Raw genomic sequence first — 21,778 nt, 5'->3', positions numbered from 1 at the left:
TGGTAGTGGACCGTTTTAGTAAAATGGCCCATTTCATTGCTCTTCCCCGATTGCCATCTGCCCAGGGATTGGCAGTCTTGTTCCTCCGCCATGTTTTCAGACTCCATGGGTTACCCACTGATATTGTTTCCGATCGGGGTCCACAATTCATTGCACAGTTTTGGAAATCTTTTTGTGTCTCATTGAAGATGAAATTATCTTTAACGTCAGGCTACCATCCCCAATCCAACGGGCAGACTGAGCGAGTTAATCAATCACTAAAACAATATTTGCGGTTGTACTCGGCCAAACTCCAAAATGACTGGTCTGAGTTTCTTCCATTGGCGGAGTTCGCTTACAATAATGCCTGTCATTCCTCCACCAATGTGTCTCCATTTTTTGCAGTTTTTGGTTTTCACCCCAGAGCTAATTCCTTTTTTCAACATTCCTCTGTCTCCTCACTGACCTTGACCTCTCATCTTAGGCTCATTTGGAGAAAAGTGCACCTGGCTCTCAGAAAAGCGGCATTTCAGGAAAAGAGATTTTCTGACAGGCTCCGGCGGCCGTGCACTTTTAAAGTAGGAGATAGGGTGTGGTTGTCGACTCGCAACATTAAACTTCGACAAACCTCAGCCAGATTGGGTCCTAAATTTATTGGACCATTTCACATTATCAAAAAAGTCAATCCAGTTGCCTTCCGGTTACGTTTACCAAAAACTTTACGGATCGGAAATACTTTCCATTGCTCATTGCTGAAACCATATGTTTCGTCCAGTAGATTTCCTCGTAAGATATCTCAGGGGAGATCACCAATTGTTGTACAGGGTCAGCAGGAGTTCTTGGTGGAGAAGGTTCTCGATTCCAAGTTGTCCCGGGGTCGGCTTTATTTTTTGGTGCATTGGAGAGGTTATGGTCCAGAAGAAAGGTCTTGGGTCCTGGACAAGGATCTCCATGCCCCGAGGCTCAAGAGGGCATTTTTTCGAGAATTTCCTCGGAAACCGGGCTTTAGGGGTTCCTTGACCCCTCCTCAAGGGGGGGGGTACTGTTAGGCGCCGGGGTCCGCTCGTCGGTGCGGCCCGGCGCCTAGCAACCAGGGACGCCGTGCGCGTACAGCCGCCGGCTCCCTGGCAACGCTAGACGCCGGGCGCACGGAGCCTCTCAGACCCTAGCAACGGGGACGCCACGTTCGGGCCGCGTTCCCCGTTGCTGGGTCTTTTTTAATTGTATAATGGTGTGCTGGCCGTGCAGCATGCAAGCTGCACGGCATTACTTGTGATTACCCAGTCTGGCTCCTGATTGGGGAGCTCACAGTTATAAGCACCCTTTGGACTTCTCACAGACGCCGGTGATAGCTTCCTGTTTTCCTGTGTTGGTTACAGAGAGTTTCCAGTCCTGCTCAATCCGGTTGTTCCTGTCCTCAGTGATCCTGTACTCGGAAATTGTCATCTGTTCCTGGAGTCTGACCGAGCACCTTTAACATCCTGTGGTGTTCGTGAGTCGCGGCGTAGCCGTGTGTTGCGGCTTGACCGCTTACTGTTTATTATTTTGTATCTTTGTGTTCTGGAGCTTTTGCGGAGGATTCCGCTCTCCCTGATCCACTCTGGTATCCAGCGGTGCTGGATAGGAGTTACGGATCAGTGGATCTTTGGTTGTCCTTTTCCCTGGCGGCTAGTCCGCACATACTTTTTGGTTTAGTTAGTTAGCTTGTAACCCCTGGCCTGGTTGCTTAGTCAGAGGGCCCCTTGTTATCACCCTGTCTCGGATTTCCCTTTGTCTCCCATTAAGACCTGAGGGGGCATCGGGGTTGGGCAGACATAATCCGCCCTTCGAACGCGGCTGCCATGGGCTCAAGCAACCATAGTCTCGCAGGGGATTTCTGATAACACGGGCGAGACAACGGAGTTAGGGCGCCAGGGGTTACTAGGCTCTCCTGCTCCCACAACCAGTATATCTTTCCAGTACTCAGACCTCTGCCATAAGATCTCCTCTGGTCTGGAGTACGGGAATCATAACAGACATCTCTTTATCAACCAGTCTATATTAGCAGCAGACACAGTACGGTAGTTCACGGCTGTAGCTACCTCTGTGTCGGCACTCGGCAGTCCGTCCATAATTGTATACTAGTATCCATCCATCTCCATTGTTTACCTGAGGTGCCTTTTAGTTGTGCCTATTAAAATATGGAGAACAAAAATGTTGAGGTTCCAAAATTAGGGAAAGATCAAGATCCACTTCCACCTCGTGCTGAAGCTGCTGCCACTAGTCATGGCCGAGACGATGAAATGCCAGCAACGTCGTCTGCCAAGGCCGATGCCCAATGTCATAGTACAGAGCATGTCAAATCCAAAACACCAAATATCAGTAAAAAAAGAAGGACTCCAAAACCTAAAATAAAATTGTCGGAGGAGAAGCGTAAACTTGCCAATATGCCATTTACCACACGGAGTGGCAAGGAACGGCTGAGGCCCTGGCCTATGTTCATGGCTAGTGGTTCAGCTTCACATGAGGATGGAGGCACTCAGCCTCTCGCTAGAAAAATGAAAAGACTCAAGCTGGCAAAAGCAGTAGCACCGCAAAGAACTGTGCGTTCTTCGAAATCCCAAATCCACAAGGAGAGTCCAATTGTGTCGGTTGCGATGCCTGACCTTCCCAACACTGGACGTGAAGAGCATGCGCCTTCCACCATTTGCACGCCCCCTGCAAGTGCTGGAAGGAGCACCCGCAGTCCAGTTCCTGATAGTCAGATTGAAGATGTCAGTGTTGAAGTACACCAGGATGAGGAGGATATGGGTGTTGCTGGCGCTGGGGAGGAAATTGACCAGGAGGATTCTGATGGTGAGGTGGTTTGTTTAAGTCAGGCACCCGGGGAGACACCTGTTGTCCGTGGGAGGAATATGGCCGTTGACATGCCTGGTGAAAATACCAAAAAAATCAGCTCTTCGGTGTGGAACTATTTCAACAGAAATGCGGACAACAGGTGTCAAGCCGTGTGTTCCCTTTGTCAAGCTGTAATAAGTAGGGGTAAGGACGTTAACCACCTCGGAACATCCTCCCTTATACGTCACCTGCAGCGCATTCATAATAAGTCAGTGACAAGTTCAAAAACTTTGGGTGACAGCGGAAGCAGTCCACTGACCAGTAAATCCCTTCCTCTTGTAACCAAGCTCACGCAAACCACCCCACCAACTCCCTCAGTGTCAATTTCCTCCTTCCCCAGGAATGCCAATAGTCCTGCAGGCAATGTCACTGGCAATTCTGACGAGTCCTCTCCTGCCTGGGATTCCTCCGATGCATCCTTGCGTGTAACGCCTACTGCTGCTGGCGCTGCTGTTGTTGCTGCTGGGAGTCGATGGTCATCCCAGAGGGGAAGTCGTAAGCCCACTTGTACTACTTCCAGTAAGCAATTGACTGTTCAACAGTCCTTTGCGAGGAAGATGAAATATCACAGCAGTCATCCTGCTGCAAAGCGGATAACTGAGGCCTTGACAACTATGTTGGTGTTAGACGTGCGTCCGGTATCCGCCGTTAGTTCACAGGGAACTAGACAATTTATTGAGGCAGTGTGCCCCCGTTACCAAATACCATCTAGGTTCCACTTCTCTAGGCAGGCGATACCGAGAATGTACACGGACGTCAGAAAAAGACTCACCAGTGTCCTAAAAAATGCAGTTGTACCCAATGTCCACTTAACCACGGACATGTGGACAAGTGGAGCAGGGCAGGGTCAGGACTATATGACTGTGACAGCCCACTGGGTAGATGTATGGACTCCCGCCGCAAGAACAGCAGCGGCGGCACCAGTAGCAGCATCTCGCAAACGCCAACTCTTTCCTAGGCAGGCTACGCTTTGTATCACCGGTTTCCAGAATACGCACACAGCTGAAAACCTCTTACGGCAACTGAGGAAGATCATCGCGGAATGGCTTACCCCAATTGGACTCTCCTGTGGATTTGTGGCATCGGACAACGCCAGCAATATTGTGTGTGCATTAAATATGGGCAAATTCCAGCACGTCCCATGTTTTGCACATACCTTGAATTTGGTGGTGCAGAATTATTTAAAAAATGACAGGGGCGTGCAAGAGGCTTTTGCAGAAGAAGCTGGAGACATTGAAGGAGGAGCTAACACGGAGCGATTCCGCTAGGCATGTGGGACTTGTGGATGGAGCCCTTAATTCGCTTAACAAGGATTCACGGGTGGTCAATCTGTTGAAATCAGAGCACTACATTTTGGCCACCGTGCTCGATCCTAGATTTAAAGCCTACCTTGGATCTCTCTTTCCGGCAGACACAAGTCTGCTGGGGTTGAAAGACCTGCTGGTGAGAAAATTGTCAAGTCAAGCGGAACGCGACCTGTCAACATCTCCTCCTTCACATTCTCCCGCAACTGGGGGTGCGAGGAAAAGGCTCAGAATTCCGAGCCCACCCGCTGGCGGTGATGCAGGGCAGTCTGGAGCGACTGCTGATGCTGACATCTGGTCCGGACTGAAGGACCTGACAACGATTACGGACATGTCGTCTACTGTCACTGCATATGATTCTCTCACCATTGAAAGAATGGTGGAGGATTATATGAGTGACCGCATCCAAGTAGGCACGTCACACAGTCCATACTTATACTGGCAGGAAAAAGAGGCAATTTGGAGGCCATTGCACAAACTGGCTTTATTCTACCTAAGTTGCCCTCCCACAAGTGTGTACTCCGAAAGAGTGTTTAGTGCCGCCGCTCACCTTGTCAGCAATCGGCGTACGAGGTTACATCCAGAAAATGTGGAGAAGATGATGTTCATTAAAATTAATTATAATCAATTCCTCCGCGGAGACATTGACCAGCAGCAATTGCCTCCACAAAGTACACAGGGAGCTGAGATGGTGGATTCCAGTGGGGACGAATTGATAATCTGTGAGGAGGGGGATGTACACGGTGATATATCGGAGGGTGATGATGAGGTGGACATCTTGCCTCTGTAGAGCCAGTTTGTGCAAGGAGAGATTAATTGCTTCTTTTTTGGGGGGGGTCCAAACCAACCCGTCATATCAGTCACAGTCGTGTGGCAGACCCTGTCACTGAAATGATGGGTTGGTTAAAGTGTGCATGTCCTGTTTTGTTTATACAACATAAGGGTGGGTGGGAGGGCCCAAGGACAATTCCATCTTGCACCTCTTTTTTCTTTTCTTTTTCTTTGCGTCATGTGCTGTTTGGGGAGGGTTTTTTGGAAGGGACATCCTGCGTGACACTGCAGTGCCACTCCTAAATGGGCCCGGTGTTTGTGTCGGCCACTAGGGTCGCTAATCTTACTCACACAGTCAGCTACCTCATTGCGCCTCTTTTTTTCTTTGCGTCATGTGCTGATTGGGGAGGGTTTTTTGGAAGGGACATCCTGCGTGACACTGCAGTGCCACTCCTAAATGGGCCCGGTGTTTGTGTCGGCCACTAGGGTCGCTAATCTTACTCACACAGTCAGCTACCTCATTGCGCCTCTTTTTTTCTTTGCGTCATGTGCTGATTGGGGAGGGTTTTTTGGAAGGGACATCCTGCGTGACACTGCAGTGCCACTCCTAAATGGGCCCGGTGTTTGTGTCGGCCACTAGGGTCGCTAATCTTACTCACACAGTCAGCTACCTCATTGCGCCTCTTTTTTTCTTTGCGTCATGTGCTGATTGGGGAGGGTTTTTTGGAAGGGACATCCTGCGTGACACTGCAGTGCCACTCCTAAATGGGCCCGGTGTTTGTGTCGGCCACTAGGGTCGCTAATCTTACTCACACAGTCAGCTACCTCATTGCGCCTCTTTTTTTCTTTGCGTCATGTGCTGATTGGGGAGGGTTTTTTGGAAGGGACATCCTGCGTGACACTGCAGTGCCACTCCTAAATGGGCCCGGTGTTTGTGTCGGCCACTAGGGTCGCTAACCTTACTCACACAGTCAGCTACCTCATTGCGCCTCTTTTTTTCTTTGCGTCATGTGCTGATTGGGGAGGGTTTTTTGGAAGGGACATCCTGCGTGACACTGCAGTGCCACTCCTAAATGGGCCCGGTGTTTGTGTCGGCCACTAGGGTCGCTAATCTTACTCACACAGTCAGCTACCTCATTGCGCCTCTTTTTTTCTTTGCGTCATGTGCTGATTGGGGAGGGTTTTTTGGAAGGGACATCCTGCGTGACACTGCAGTGCCACTCCTAGATGGGCCAGGTGTTTGTGTCGGCCACTAGTGTCGCTTAGCTTAGTCATCCAGCGACCTTGGTGCAAATTTTAGGACTAAAAATAATATTGTGAGGTGTGAGGTATTCAGAATAGACTGAAAATGAGTGGAAATTATGGTTTTTGAGGTTAATAATAATATGGGATCAAAATGACCCCCAAATTCTATGATTTAAGCTGTTTTTTAGTGTTTTTTTAAAAAAACACCCGAATCCAAAACACACCCGAATCCGACAAAAAAAATTCGGTGAGGTTTTGCCAAAACGCGGTCGAACCCAAAACACGGCCGCGGAACCGAACCCAAAACCAAAACACAAAACCCGAAAAATTTCAGGCGCTCATCTCTACCTGTAATGCACCCAGTCTACTCTGGGCACAGTATCAAACTGAGGTCTGGAGGAGGGGCATAGAGGGAGGAGCCAGTGCACACCCATATCTAAAGTTCTTTCTAGTGCCCATGTCTCCTGCGGAGCCCGTCTATCCCCATGGTCCTTACGGAGTCCCCAGCATCCTCTAGGACGTAAGAGAAAACAGAGCATGACATCACATTTGCTCTAAAAACAAAACCCCTATAAGGTCACCCGTGCTTAAGCAGGACTATCCTTAAAACATGGATTTTTAGGGGACAGCATTTAAACCTAGCTTTTACAACAGACCTGCTAAAACATGACAAGCCTGACCCTAATCGCTATAATACTGACCCTGGTGGTCATTCCGAGTTGTTCGCTCGTTGCCGATTTTCGCTATGCTGCGATTTGTTGCTAAATGTGCATGCACATGGTACGCAGAGCGCATGCGCTAAGTTATTTTTAATACAAAACTTAGTAGATTTGCTGTGGATCCTGCGGCGCTTTTCAGTCGCACTGCTGATCGGTGAATGATTGACAGGAAAGGGGCACTTCTGGGTGGTAATTGAGCGTTTTCCGGGAGTGTGCTAAAAAACGCAGGCGTGTCAGGGAAAAACGCGGGAGTGTCTGGAGAAACGGGGGAGTGGCTGGCGGAACGCAGGGCGTGTTTGTGACGTCAAACCAGGAACTAAACGGACTGAGCTGATCGCAATCTGTGAGTAGGTCTGGAGCAACTCAGAAACTGCTTGAAAAGAAAATATTTATTAGCAGTTCTGCTAATCTTTCGTTCGCTATTCTGCTATGCTGAGATACACTCCCAGAGGGCGGCGGCCTAGCGTGTGCAATGCTGCTAAAAGCAGCTAGCGAGCGAACAACTCGGAATGACCACCCCTCTCCTTATAACTCTGACCTATACTATGACACTGACCATATCCCTATAACACTGACCTCATACTATAACTCTGACCCTATCCCTGTAACTCGGTCTCTATCCCTGTAACTCTGTCTCTATCCCTGTAGCTCTGACCCTATCCCTGTAGCTCTGACCCTATCCCTGTAGCTCTGACCCTATCCCTGTAGCTCTGACCCTATCCCTGTAGCTCTGACCCTATCCCTGTAGCTCTGACCCTATCCTTATAATGCTGACCCTATCTCTACAACCCTATACTATAACACTGACACTATCCCTATAATACTAACCCTATACTATGACACTGACCCTATACTATGACACTAGCAGTGCTCCCCCTAAGATAAATGTTAGACAACTTGGACTTGCAGGTCATTGGGCAATAACAAAGGGACTAATTCTGGTAACATGCAGAGTTTAAACTCAGCACCTACTATGCTCTGTGGGGGTAATTCCAAGTTGATCGCAGCGGGAAATTTTTTAGCAGTTGAGCAAAACCATGTGCACAGCAGGGGAAGGCAGATATAACATTTGCAGAGAGAGTTAGATTTGGGTGGGTTATTTTGTTTCTGTGCTGGGTAAATACTGGCTGCTTTATTTTTACACTGCAATTTAGATTGCAGATTGAACACACCACACCCAAATCTCTCTCTCTCTCTGCACATGTTATATCTGCCTCCCCTGCAGTGCACATGGTTTTGCCCAACTGCTAACAAAATTCCTGCTGCGATCAACTTGGAATTACCCCCTTTGTCTCTAGCCAAGCCCTGCCCTGTCCTCCGCAGCCCAGCCTCACGCACACCAAAGGTTTATTTACCTTATATTTCAAACAGGCCACCACTGCTGTGCTGCTGCTGATGTGGCCGCCGTCACTGCCGTTGCTTCTGCGGTGCAAAGACAGCCTCCCCTGCTGCTGCGAACTGTTATGCGGCCACCGCTACACATAACCCCGCAGTGGCCGGCATTTGAATAACAGGATGTCGCCTGTCATGACATCTCCAGAGCAGGCTCCTCCACCGGCACTTCCGGACTGGCGCATGCGCAGTCCGTACTTTCACTTGCTATTAAAAAAAACGGGAAACCCAGAAGATTTCCGGGGCAGCGGGAGGCTCATGTAAAAAACGAGAGCCTCCCGCTGAATGCGGGAGGGTAGGCAAGTCTGCGCTGGGGACACCAGTCATCTTCTTTCCTATGCGACCACCACTACCTAGAACCGTATTGAGCCACCACGAGCCCAGTCACCACACAGCTCCATGATTAAATGAATGACCTTACACCCTCACCCTGTTCCTCCATCTCACCCTCATCCTCACCAAGCTCCCAGATCCCATCCTCACCCATCTCTCACACCCTAACCCCGCTCTCAGATCTCACTCTCACACACCTTCTCACATCTCTCCTGGATCTCATACCTCTGCAGTGACCAGTATATAAATAACATGCCGCCCACATCATGACGTCATCCATGCAGGCCCGCCCCCGGCATGCTAGACTCACCAAAAATGCAATCTGCAGATGCGCGATGTTATGATTCCAGTACTTCTGACCAGAGGAGATCTTATGACAAAGGCCAGAGTACTGGAGGGGAATGCTGGTTACGGGAGCAGGAAAGCCTAGTAACCCCTGGCGCCCTAACTCCGTTGTCTCGCCCGTGTTATCAGAAATCCCCTGCGAGACTATGGTTGCTTGAGCCCATGGCAGCCGCGTTTGAAGGGCGGATTATGTCTGCCCAACTCCAATGCCCCCTCAGGTCTTAATGGAAGACAAAGGGAAATCCGAGACAGGGTGATAACAAGGGGCCCTCTGACTAAACAACCAGGCCAGGGGCTACAAGCTAACTAAACTCAAACCAGAAGTATGTGCGGACAAACCGCCAGGGAAAAGGACAACCAAAATCCACTAATCCGTTACTCCTACCCAGCACCGCTGGATACCAGAGTGGATTTGTGGGAGCGGAATCCTCCGCAAAAGCTCCGAGACTCAATATAACAAATAATAAATAGTAAGCGGTCAAGCCGCAACACACGGCTACGCCGCGACTCACGAACACCACAGGATGTTAAAGATGCTCGGTCAGGACTCCAGGAACAGATGACAACTTCCGAGTACTGGACCACTGAGGACAGGAACGACCGGATAGAGCAGGACTGGAAACACTCTCTGCAACAGATACAGCAAACAGGAAGCTCAGGAACTAGCAGGAACCAAGCTCAGAACTCAAGCAGACTGAAAACCCAGAAATATCACCAGCGTCTGTGAACTGCAATCAGCCAGCATATAACAGAGAGGCCTAATTAATAATCCAGAGCAGCTGGCCTATTGCATGATTCCAACTGACAAGATGCAATTAGCAGCCAGGTGAGGCTGAACACATGGAACAAGCTGCAATTACACAGACTAACCAGCGGCAGCAGACAAGAGCATACTAAAACAGAGCAACAGGAAATCCTGGCATGCAAGACAACTTAATAAACATAAAATAGAAATGAACCACTACCTGTGGTTCATAACAGTATCCCCTCCTTAAGGGTGAGCTCCGAGCACCCCATGACACCCACGGGGAACATAAACAGAAGTATAACATGAAATACCTAACAAAAATGCAAAACAGGAATGAGCCACAGCCGTGGCTCATAACATTACCCCCCCCTTGAGGAGGGGTCAAAAGACCCCAAAATTCAGACTATCCAGAACAAGGGTGACAATGCTAAATTCCTCTGTCGTATAAACAACCCTTTATGAAGTCTAAGAACACTGTACGCTGTTTGCTTAAGAAGTACCGTAAGGGTACGCTATCTGCGTAACGATCGCTCAGCTGTAGGCGAGACGCTCAAGCGTCACGTTCGCTCGCGGCCCAGTGATCACAGGACACGTTATTGGTTATGACTAGAGTAATGATTCGCTATGGCGTAGCATACGCTCGAGACCACGAGGAGGTCACCAGCGGCGCAGACGCTCACAATGCTATACCTTTATGTCTAAACCTTATACCAATGAGATACACAGAATACCTTAATGTGAATACAGGGTGTAAGTGCAACCTTGTGTAACCTGACTAACTACAAAGCTGCTTGAGCGTCACCGACGCTCAAGTGAACACTTAACACTATAGAAAATACACAGATACTGGTTTAGGGTCCAAAGCCTATTAACTGTATTATATCTAATATACTTGTAAAAGGGGATAACAGTACAAATGATACACTACAATATAACAGAGACTTCCTAACCAAAATACAATACTATCTAATACAATGTAATACTAGTCTAGGGGAGATGTGAGAGAAAAGAGAATGGAGAGAGAGAGAGAGAAGTGGAGAGAGATGAGAGAAATTGGCTCACAGTAAGACAATGATTACGGAGAGAAACTTACGCACAAAGGGTATGATCGCATGCGCCTCGATATCCAGCTCCCGGTTATCAGCAGAAAACCGTTGATGAGAGAGTGAAATTGGATATGGTCGGCCTGCCTATTTATGCCCCACACACAATGCAATCTCATAGTCCCTACAATCCCATTGTCCATTGGACGTCGGAATTCGGCCCTGTATCATAACAAAAGGTCATAGGTTGATTCATACAGGTGGGCTGTGACGATTTCAAACAGCTCAGGTGGGTGGGAAACTAGGTTTCCCGCCGCATACCTGAGTATGAGTAAATAATAGAAATGGACATAAACTTCTTATGTCCATAACTATTCGCACGAGCGATTAATACGCTCCAAACCAACACCGGAATATTGCTAATTAAATACTCTTCCGATGGGTACCAAACACTGCTGCATGACTCTTGTTAGACCCTTCCCACAATACAAAGAGGGATTCCTCAGCTCAGGGACATTCTATATTAACTAAACTTTCAGAAACTATCAAAGGGACCATGATCTACAAACTACATTAATTGTGAAAATATGTAACGATTGGGTCGCACGCTACGACTACATACTCTTTACCGTAAATACGCATACCGATGCGAGCGGGTGCACGCATCAGCGGGTATGCGCTATCACGGGAAAGCGCACGCATGCGCAGCACGGACCAGCATGAGGTGCAAATATGGCAGCGTGTATAGGGATATTTTTCTGACTTTGACAAGGGATACAAAAAAAAAACAAAAACCTGACACATTGGTCAGACAGACACGAAAACAGAAACAAGCTGCAACCACAGCTTGTAACAGTGCCCTCCCCCTGACGGTGGCCACTGGACACAAGATAAGGAAAAAAAAATCTTTTTTTTTTTTTTTTTATCAAGGCAAGAGTCAAAAATTATTTCTTTTTCTTCTTCTTCTTTTTACAAAGCTCTTTAGGTCTGACCAAGGTAATTCCCCAAACATTGTCTGAACTGATGGTACCACCCAACAAGGCTGCGTTCAAATCAGAGACAGGTTTCTTACCCTTGGGAGCTGAACTTTCTGGCAAAGTACTATTATTAGAAGAAGAAGAAGTCAGAAAAGCACATCCTGCAGTCAAAGCAACGGGCTGGGACTCTTGTGCCAAGTTTACAGTATTTGGTGGAATCTCAGCAGACAAGACGGGTGACTTAGAGGAACCTGAACCAATTTCTTTGGAACCATATCTTTTAATAATTGCATCACTGAATGCTGGGGGATCCTGAAGAATGGGATCTTCAGCTTTCATTAGGCTGGTCGCCCACTCAAAAGGCTCTCCTTTAAAAGAATAAATAAGATAGAGCACAAGGTTCTCTGGAGTGATGCCCAGAAATGGTCTAGACAACATAATAATGTAATAGTGTTTGTAAAGCGCCAGAAATTGGGCTAAGTCCCCATCAAAGATTATGGATGTTGAGATATCAGAGTCAGGATCTGTTTCCTTCCCATCTGACTGACTGAAGTGCTTTGCTAGGACCTGGTCACTATTGCCCTTACTTGAGGCTGAGACTCTCTGAACCCCACCCGGGGCAGTGACTTTCTGAACCCCACCCGGGGCAGTGACTTTCTGAACCCCACCCGGGGCAGTGACTTTCTGAACCCCACCCGGGGCAGTGACTTTCTGAACCCCACCCGGGGCAGTGGCCTCCGGGAACCCCGCTGGGGCAGTGGCCTCCGGGAACCCCGCTGGGGCAGTGGCCTCCGGGAACCCCGCTGGGGCAGTGGCCTCCGGGAACCCCGCTGGGGCAGTGGCCTCCGGGAACCCCGCTGGGGCAGTGGCCTCCGGGAACCCCGCTGGGGTCAGCACCTCGGATTCTTTTACTGGGACCGGGCCGTTGGCCTCCCTGACTGGGATCGGGCCATCGGCCTCCCTCTCTGAGTCGATAATTATCGAAAGTTCTCCCGGGACTATGACTTCCGGGACTTTTGCTGAAGCCATAACGTTCAGATCCTCCACTAATGCTATGCTTCTTAAGTTCTTTCCTGGGGAAGCGACTTCTAGACCCTTCTTTGGGGCTGCGTCTCTCGAGACCCCACTTGGGGATATTACTTCAAAGATCCCTTCTGGGGTTTTGCTTCTCGAGTTCCCTTCAAGAACTATGGTTTTAGATACCCTTTCTGGGATTGCGCTTTTCAAATCCCTACCTGGGGTAACAGCTTCTGAGACCCCTTCCGGTATGGACACCTGAACTATAATATTTGATGTCCCTCTATAAGCTAGGGCATCGGGTACCGCTCCAGCACTCTGGGCATCGGGTACCGCTCCAGCACTCTGGGCATCGGGTACCGCTCCAGGACCCTGGGCATCGGGCACCACTCCAGGACCCTGGGCATCGGGCACCACTCCAGGACCCTGGGCATCGGGCACCACTCCAGGACCCTGGGCATCGGGCACCACTCCAGGAACCTGGGCATCGGGCACCACTCCAGGAACCTGGGCATCGGGCACCACTCCAGGAACCTGGGCATCGGGCACCACTCCAGGAACCTGGGCATCGGGCACCACTCTAGGAACCTGGGCATCGGGCACTACTCCAGGAACCTGGGCATCGGGCACCCCTACAGGGACTTGCAACTCCGCTTCCACAGGAACCTCAAGAGAGGAGAGAAACATTCTCTTTTGATTCCTGAATCTATAATGGGGCTCCCTTGCCCAAGGACCCCAATTATAGGACAGAGAGCTTTTTTGTGTGGGTTGTGTGACAAGTACCTCTGCCACAGTAGAGACAGGAGTAGGTCTTGTATCATGACTCAACTTGGCCAGAGGGCAAGACTCGTCACCACACTTTGGCTTGCGCAACTCACAGGTCTGCAGATAATGGCCTAAACCCCCACAATATAGGCATAAGTTTAAGTTTCTGCGACGCAGACGCTCCTCTTCTGAGAGCCTGGGCCGCAGAAAACTTTTAAACCTTTTCTCTTCAATTAAACCAGAGGATTCTCTTGTCACCATACTGTGAACAAGAGTCTCTTTAGAGATAGATGTACTCTCAACGACTTCTGGCAAAATGAGCAAGATCTTAGTCAGAAGGTTTTGCAGTTGCTTTAGGGATTGCTGCCAAACTTGTAGTCGCTCTGGTCTCAAAGCACTGAGTACAGAGTTCAGGGCTTCGAGAGATGCCTGCAGGGCTTGCATAGTAGACATAGGAGGATTTAAGACAAGGCAAGACAAGACAAGGCAAGACTAAATTTTGCTAAACAAATCAAGACTTTTTTTTTTTTTTAAACACCGGACTGGATTCTAAACACCGGACTGGATTCTAAACACCGGACTGGATTCTAAACACCGGACTGGATTCTAAACACCGGACTGGATTCTAAACACTGAATTCTAGACAGGACTGGATTCTAAACACCGGACTGGAATCTGCACACTGAATTCTATACAGGACTGGATTCTAAACACCGGATTGGATTCTGCACACTGAATTCTAGACAGGACTGGATTCTAGACTAGACACTGGACTGGGCCAAAAAAGAAAAAAAAAGTTTTATTTCTTTTTTGTGGTATGGCTGGTGATAATGTTATGATTCCAGTACTTCTGACCAGAGGAGATCTTATGACAAAGGCCAGAGTACTGGAGGGGAATGCTGGTTACGGGAGCAGGAAAGCCTAGTAACCCCTGGCGCCCTAACTCCGTTGTCTCGCCCGTGTTATCAGAAATCCCCTGCGAGACTATGGTTGCTTGAGCCCATGGCAGCCGCGTTTGAAGGGCGGATTATGTCTGCCCAACTCCGATGCCCCCTCAGGTCTTAATGGGAGACAAAGGGAAATCCGAGACAGGGTGATAACAAGGGGCCCTCTGACTAAACAACCAGGCCAGGGGCTACAAGCTAACTAAACTCAAACCAGAAGTATGTGCGGACAAACCGCCAGGGAAAAGGACAACCAAAATCCACTAATCCGTTACTCCTACCCAGCACCGCTGGATACCAGAGTGGATTTGTGGGAGCGGAATCCTCCGCAAAAGCTCCGAGACTCAATATAACAAATAATAAATAGTAAGCGGTCAAGCCGCAACACACGGCTACGCCGCGACTCACGAACACCACAGGATGTTAAAGATGCTCGGTCAGGACTCCAGGAACAGATGACAACTTCCGAGTACTGGACCACTGAGGACAGGAACGACCGGATAGAGCAGGACTGGAAACACTCTCTGCAACAGATACAGCAAACAGGAAGCTCGGGAACTAGCAGGAACCAAGCTCAGAACTCAAGCAGACTGAAAACCCAGAAATATCACCAGCGTCTGTGAACTGCAATCAGCCAGCATATAACAGAGAGGCCTAATTAATAATCCAGAGCAGCTGGCCTATTGCATGATTCCAACTGACAAGATGCAATTAGCAGCCAGGTGAGGCTGAACACATGGAACAAGCTGCAATTACACAGACTAACCAGCGGCAGCAGACAAGAGCATACTAAAACAGAGCAACAGGAAATCCTGGCATGCAAGACAACTTAATAAACATAAAATAGAAATGAACCACTACCTGTGGTTCATAACACGCGAGAAGCGTAGTAATTCTAGCAATTTGAAGCTAGTTCTAATTGTCAGTTTAAACCAGGGTTCCAATGTAGGAGTAAATAGCTCCATGTGTTAAGCGCCTGACTGTATTATATGAGGTTGAGTCCAGTCCCTAGTATTGCATGTTGAGAGATTTGTGTTTCAATATAGCGGTTCTAACCAAAGGTCAGTGGTGCAATTAGAATTTTTTTCTTAATGGTATTAATAGCGCTCATCTGCCAAAAATGGTCGTGGCCACGTGTCATGAGGGGGCATGGTCACATGAAACTAGGGGAGTGCCTTCATGACAATAGGGGTATGTCAACATTTATGCCACACACTGTTATGAATATTACATATTATACCACACACCGTAATACCTATTTATTAAACATTATACCACACACCGTAATACCTATTACATATTATACCACACACAGTTATGCCGCTGACACCATTTTATGTCCCACACACAGAAATGCCCCTTACAAATTATGCTCCACAGTAAGGCTTCTAATTTCTCGCTGCCTGGGGTTTCATGGCAAAGGATGCAGCTTTCTGCATTTTCTCCTGGCGGCGCCAGCGTTCCCATCACTTCCGGGTAATGCTATACATGCAGTGGCGTAATTTTAAATTTTGCGCCCCCATGGCATTTTAGTGCCGCTTACACGCATAATGCACCCTGTAGTGCTGCTTACATGCATAATGCCCCCTGCAGTGCCGCCTTTTCCGACCTAATGCCCAATGCAGTTCAGCTTACATGCATAATGCCCCACTAGTGTCACTTAGACACATAATGCCCCCTGCATTGCCGCTTACACACATAATGTCCCCTGCAGTGCTGCTTACACACATAATGTCCCCTGCAGTGCTGCTTACACACATAATGCCCCCTGCAGTGCTGCTTACACACATAATGTCCCCTGCAGTGCTGCTTGCACACATAATGCCCCTAGTAGGACTTACCACCCTATATGCTCATTGCCAGGAGTTTCTTGCTCGTTGCCAGGTATTACATGCTCATTGCCAGAGGTTTCATGCTCGTTGCCAGGGCTTACATGCTCATTGCCAGGGGTTACATGCTCATTGCCAGGGGTTACATGCTCCTTGCTGGGGGGTTAAATGCGCTTTGCTGGGGGGTTACATGCTCTTTGCCGGGGGGTGACATGCTCTTTGCCAGATGTTTCTATGCTCATTGCCCAGGGGTTACATGCTTATTGGCCAGGGTTAAATGCTCGTTGCCCGGGGGTTACATGCATGGCCGGAGGTTATGCTCATTGCCCTGGGGTTACATGCACGGCAGTGCTCCTGTAATCTGCACTTTCAGGTAGCACTGGGCATGCTGCGCTCCCCTGACAAAATAGTACCTCTAGCCTCTGTCTCCTCCAAGGTGGCAGAAATTTTTGGAGGGGTACAGGGTCTGTGTCCATGCGGACCCTGCACCTGAGCCCTGTGGCATTGGCGGTTGGCTGGTGGTACGGTATACCAGCACCATATTTCTTAATGGTACGCCGTACCACCCCATACCACCCTACTTTCAGCACTGCCAAAGGTGCACATATATCCTGCACATATGACAGCCTGTCCACCCTCACCTTCCACATCCCACCCAAATACATTGATGGAACATCGCAGAATCGGAGACTGTCTTTATTTCAGAAAAAAACAGTCCGTCTAGGGGTAATTATGGGAACTCAGAAACATGCACCCTGCATGCGCAACTGGTAATGAAGCATTTGTTCAAAAGGAATAAACTTAAGCCCTCATTACACATAACCTTGTATTAAGAGATAATAAAGGTCAGAGCAAAGCCTAAAAACAATCTCAAATCTAAAACCAAAACATTATTGCAAAAATTTACCAGAATGGTGGAAGTTACCCTCTCATGGAACTGGCTTAGACAATCGTGTTTATTATTACAGTACTTTAATCAACAACATTTACATCCCGTGTGTGTGTGTGTGTGTGTGTGTGTGTGTGTGTGTGTGTGTGTGTGTGTGTGTGTGTGTGTATGTGTGTGTGTGTATGTGTGTGTTGCATGGGAGAGGTAGGGGTCATAGACCCCTACTTTTAGACATTTACCACTATTTAGTAAAATATAAAGACATATTAATTGTTATTGCTTAATATGTCTTTGCATTTGAATAAATAGTGCTACAAATCATTTAATACTAGGATTGAAAGTTTTGGTGGACTAAGCAACTCCTGGCCTTTACGTTACATGAATACTGCCACTTATAAATTCCTGCTTCTACCACTGGTTATACAGTTATGTTTCAAAAACAATCAAGAATTTATGTCTTGTTATAAACTGGCCGACCTCTCTTTTTCTCTCTTTTTTGTAGGGGACATTTTCCAGTGGACTGACACCTCTAAGTACAAAGATAAGGGAGACACAATAACAATGAATCCACTTACAGGAGACAACGGAGAAAAGGTAAGGCCCAGCGGTACCATATTATGTAGAGCCAACATTATCTCATATAATCAAATACTTTAAAGTTTCATCTTTTTATAAAAAAGTTATATTAGTCATTATTATTATATTAGTGGGCGTGGTCTGGACAACGCAGGCGTGTCCGGACTGTTTTCGGGCCATCGTATGCAGCTGCTCCGAGAAAAAAGATGGCACCAGACCGCCTGCCAGCGCAGCCAGGCTGCTCCGGCAGGGGTCGTCCTCTAATCGATGCGTTCATAATTAATCACAGTTTTAATGTTCGCACTAGGAGCCATTTTATAAATGACCCTGACCATGACCTACAAAATCTGGAGCATTGCGTTCTCTTACCATTTCTAGTGTCAGTTAGTAAATCCCAATTCATGTGTTTTTTACATTGTGCAGTTTCTTTCACCAGTTGTTACGGTGTCTTGTGTAAAAGTACCATTGCATGCATAAAGTGGCCAGGGTGGTATTATCCATTAAACTGACTAGGCTGAAGCCTTGGGGCCCTGCAGGGCCTTGGGGCCCATCACTTTTTCGGTAGGGCACTGTTGCCTGTGCCGTAGGCATAGGCTTATCTATAATGGGAGCAGTGTGTGTGGTCCAGGGTGGCCCATACCGCACACCCTGCATCAATATTAAATTACTTAGCTCTCTGGAGTCCTGCGTCAGTGCTGCTGCAGAAATCACTCGAAAAATTGGGCAGCAGCCAGTAATTTGTCCATGTGCAGTAGAGATTCATTGCTGGGAACATGGTGGGTGCCATGTTTTCAAAGACCTGTGCATGCACAATAAAGATAAGTCACCAGGAACATGGCGTGCACCATGTTTCCAGAGAGCTATTCATACGTGGAATCTTTTACTGAGTATACTGAGACTCTACCATGGAAAGTCTACGGTGCGAGGGATTCAGTAGACTCTGCATATGCACAGGTCTCCAGAAACATGACAACCACCATTTTCCTAGTGACTAATTTCTAAACCACTCCTGGCCCTAAGGCTAAAGGCACTTTGCCCTATGAGCCATAGCAAGAGACCCTTATAGTCAGCTGAGGCTTTTTTTGAGACAGTGTGTGTGTGGGGAGGGGAGGTCGAGACAGCAGACCAATAGCATACTTGTTCTATTTAAAGCGAACAGAAAAGGATAACGATTGCGCTGAGAGAAAAGAGGTCTGCAGGCTTTTTTTCAACTGGATATCGTTGTCCATTTGAATACTGAAAGTGTAGAAAGTGTAAATGATGGCTTAAGCTCTGCCTCCCAAACGTCAGCTGAGTGGGGTAAAAGATTGAAGTAATGGAGGGGGCCCAAAATACCTGAAAGCCTAGGGGCCCAGCCATGAGTTATTAAGGCCTTGTACCTGGCCTGGTCCCAGTTGAGGTCTGCATCTTCCATGTACAAAAGCTTTGGCCACCACTCTTCTAAACAGTATGGCTGCTCTGATGCTCTCTAATGGCTCATTCCACCAATGTTTCATGAATGAAACATTCTATTCTATTCTGGATTCTCTTCTGGATAATTGGAGTTTTCCAGTGATACTGGAATATAGTAGTGCTGCATGAATAACTCAATCATCCCAGTTGCCCGTGGTACGTTCCAAAACCATAAATACAATAAGAACAATAAAAACACGGCAACAATTGAGTCAGTTACTTCAGATGTATTTCCCAAAACTGTAACCAAGTTTCAGCTGCAAATTGTGTTGAAAGTGAAACATGTTACTATATTGCACATTCTAAGAATGTTAAGTCCTGCCACATGTTTTTCTATATTATAATTTCATACTAGTGAGCAGCAAGAGCACTATGGTTAGGATGCAGAGAAAGGCCCCTTTTATACACACACTCTGAGTACCTCTCTATAACTTCATGTTCTAACCACAAAGAAAATGAAGGGTATTCAAAATATTCCATGAAATATATTCAGACCATCTACGAAAGCTCTCAGTAAATTGAAAACAGTTTTTATAATGTATTATCTGTCGTTTCAATATTTCCAAGAAAACACTTAAATAGTAAAATAGCGGGAATATTCTCATACACCTAATAGGGTGCCTAGTCACATTTATAATATTTGAGACATATTAATTCTAAAATCTTTGACATTGACTTATAACGCATTGTATATATGGAAAGTGGGCTTAAAGTATTACTGTTTTGTGTAAAAATTGTATTCTCAATGGAGTGTTTCTTGTATTCAGCAGAGGGAATGCAAAGATGGGATGGAGAGTCAAGTGAATGAGAGTACAATCTCTATACCAGCCTCGCCATTGCTGTCTGATGACAGTGGTCTGCTGATTTCCAGCAAAAACAAACACAGCTCACAGCCCACCGAAGGTACTGCCCATCTAGAACTTCACCTTGCGTCACCCTTAAACTGGCAAAAGTTTGGCTGCAATTTACTACAGTGTAATCTGCCGATAGGTAGTGAAAACACATTTGAACAGGCAACATCTGAGGTAAAACGGGTTCACCTACAGCAAGATCTAAGAGATAGTCCACCACAGAAGCATGGAAGAAAGATACTGCAGAGATCGAAAACTATAGGTCACGGTTTAACTGTAGGTCAGAATCACAGCATTACATTGCATAGCAGCATATCCTCCCAACCATGTGCTGAACCCCTGCTTGGAGCTGCAGTAGGTTCAAGAGATAAAGCATGCATACCATCTCTACAGAACTCAATGGAATTTGCTGGTGGTGTATGTGGATATATAGATCGTAATCTAAGTACAATCAATTCTGGGGAACCCTTGGAACCTGGGGCATTATCCTTGAACAGTAACCTTCTCTCAGAAGACCATCATCTGCAAAGTCTTAAATCACAGAAGAAGCTTAATCTAGAGGTAATGAGGAAGCAAACCCATGTGGAATGTAGTGACACCAGCAGTGATGATGAGGATCGATTGTACATAGAAATCTAGAAATCTATATTGATCTTGAACAGTCCCCTGGTATAGGATAGTGACCATTACAGAGGCATCACTGATGGCTAGAACTGATATTTATTGGGGGACTGTAGCTTAACTCACTATTTTTTGCCCTGACTACTGGCCAGCTTGGACTCTGAGGAACAACAGCCAACAGACTCCAGTTTTTAAGACTCTACTTTTTAAGACAGTATTTCTGAACTAGTAACACAGTGATGTTGCTAGTTCCAAGTGAATTGATAGGCTTCATTATCAAGACTGACAATTCATCCCTGAAAATGGCTGCCTCCACTGTGTATAGTTGATCGATAAATTTGAAGTCATATTTTGAATTCAGCAGTATACTACTTAAGTCTCTAAGGCAGAGGTTCTCAAACTCGGTCCTCGGGGGCCCACACAGTGCATGTTTTGCAGGTTTCCTCACAGAATCGCAAGTGAAATAATTAGCTCCACCTGTGGACCTTTTAAAATGTGTCAGTGAGTAATTAATACACCTGTGCACCTGCTGGGTTACCTGCAAAACATGCACTGTGTGGGCCCCCGAGGACTGAGTTTGAGAACCTCTGCTCTAAGGAGTATTGCTGAGAAGCAAAAGCTTTTCCTTTTGCTTTTCAGCAGTACTCCTTAGTGATATCGTTTTCTGAGCTATCATCTGGGAGCACCACCGACCTAGTGCTATGATCATTTTTTAAAGAAATAGCTCACATGTTGGTTTTGATGTGATTATTATCATATTAACTAATCTTGTGCAGATTCAAAACCCCTTTTGTTCTTCAGTATCCTACATAAGGCCTGATGTACAATTGGGTGTATGCTTCTTTTGTATGCATAATATACGCATTTCTGTATTGATTTGCATCTTATATTTTAGACTCCTTACAGGCAAAAGTAGGCTGAGTACAGTAATGGCTAAATGTGAACGAGGTAGAACTGGACACAGATGCGTGTCAATAGGCATTTCTCTAGTGGGTGTTTGACCCCTGGTGCAAAGAACCAATGATGGTGTTCAGCTGCTGCTTCTATTTGGTTGTGTCAGCATGGACTAGGGCCACTTATAAATCATTGGTGTGACTGCAT

General features: G+C 47.2%; 1 protein-coding gene across 1 annotated transcript in view; it reads left to right on the top strand.

The window, feature by feature from the left end:
- Nucleotides 1–21,188, top strand: part of ZNF831 (zinc finger protein 831) — a 222,945-nt gene extending 201,757 nt beyond the window's left edge. Inside the window, exons 6-7 of the mRNA XM_063963143.1 lie at nt 17,680–17,771; nt 19,973–21,188. Coding sequence (XP_063819213.1) covers nt 17,680–17,771; nt 19,973–20,695 — 815 coding nt within the window. The 3' untranslated portion in view covers nt 20,696–21,188. The remainder of the gene's footprint in view (nt 1–17,679; nt 17,772–19,972) is intronic.
- Nucleotides 21,189–21,778: the final 590 nt, after the last annotated feature.

Source organism: Pseudophryne corroboree, chromosome 3, assembly GCF_028390025.1.
Source record: "Pseudophryne corroboree isolate aPseCor3 chromosome 3, aPseCor3.hap2, whole genome shotgun sequence".
Classification (NCBI taxonomy): Eukaryota; Metazoa; Chordata; class Amphibia; order Anura; family Myobatrachidae; genus Pseudophryne; species Pseudophryne corroboree.
The sequence above is the reverse complement of the archived record's forward strand: the minus strand, read 5'-3'. Positions and strand labels throughout refer to the sequence as shown.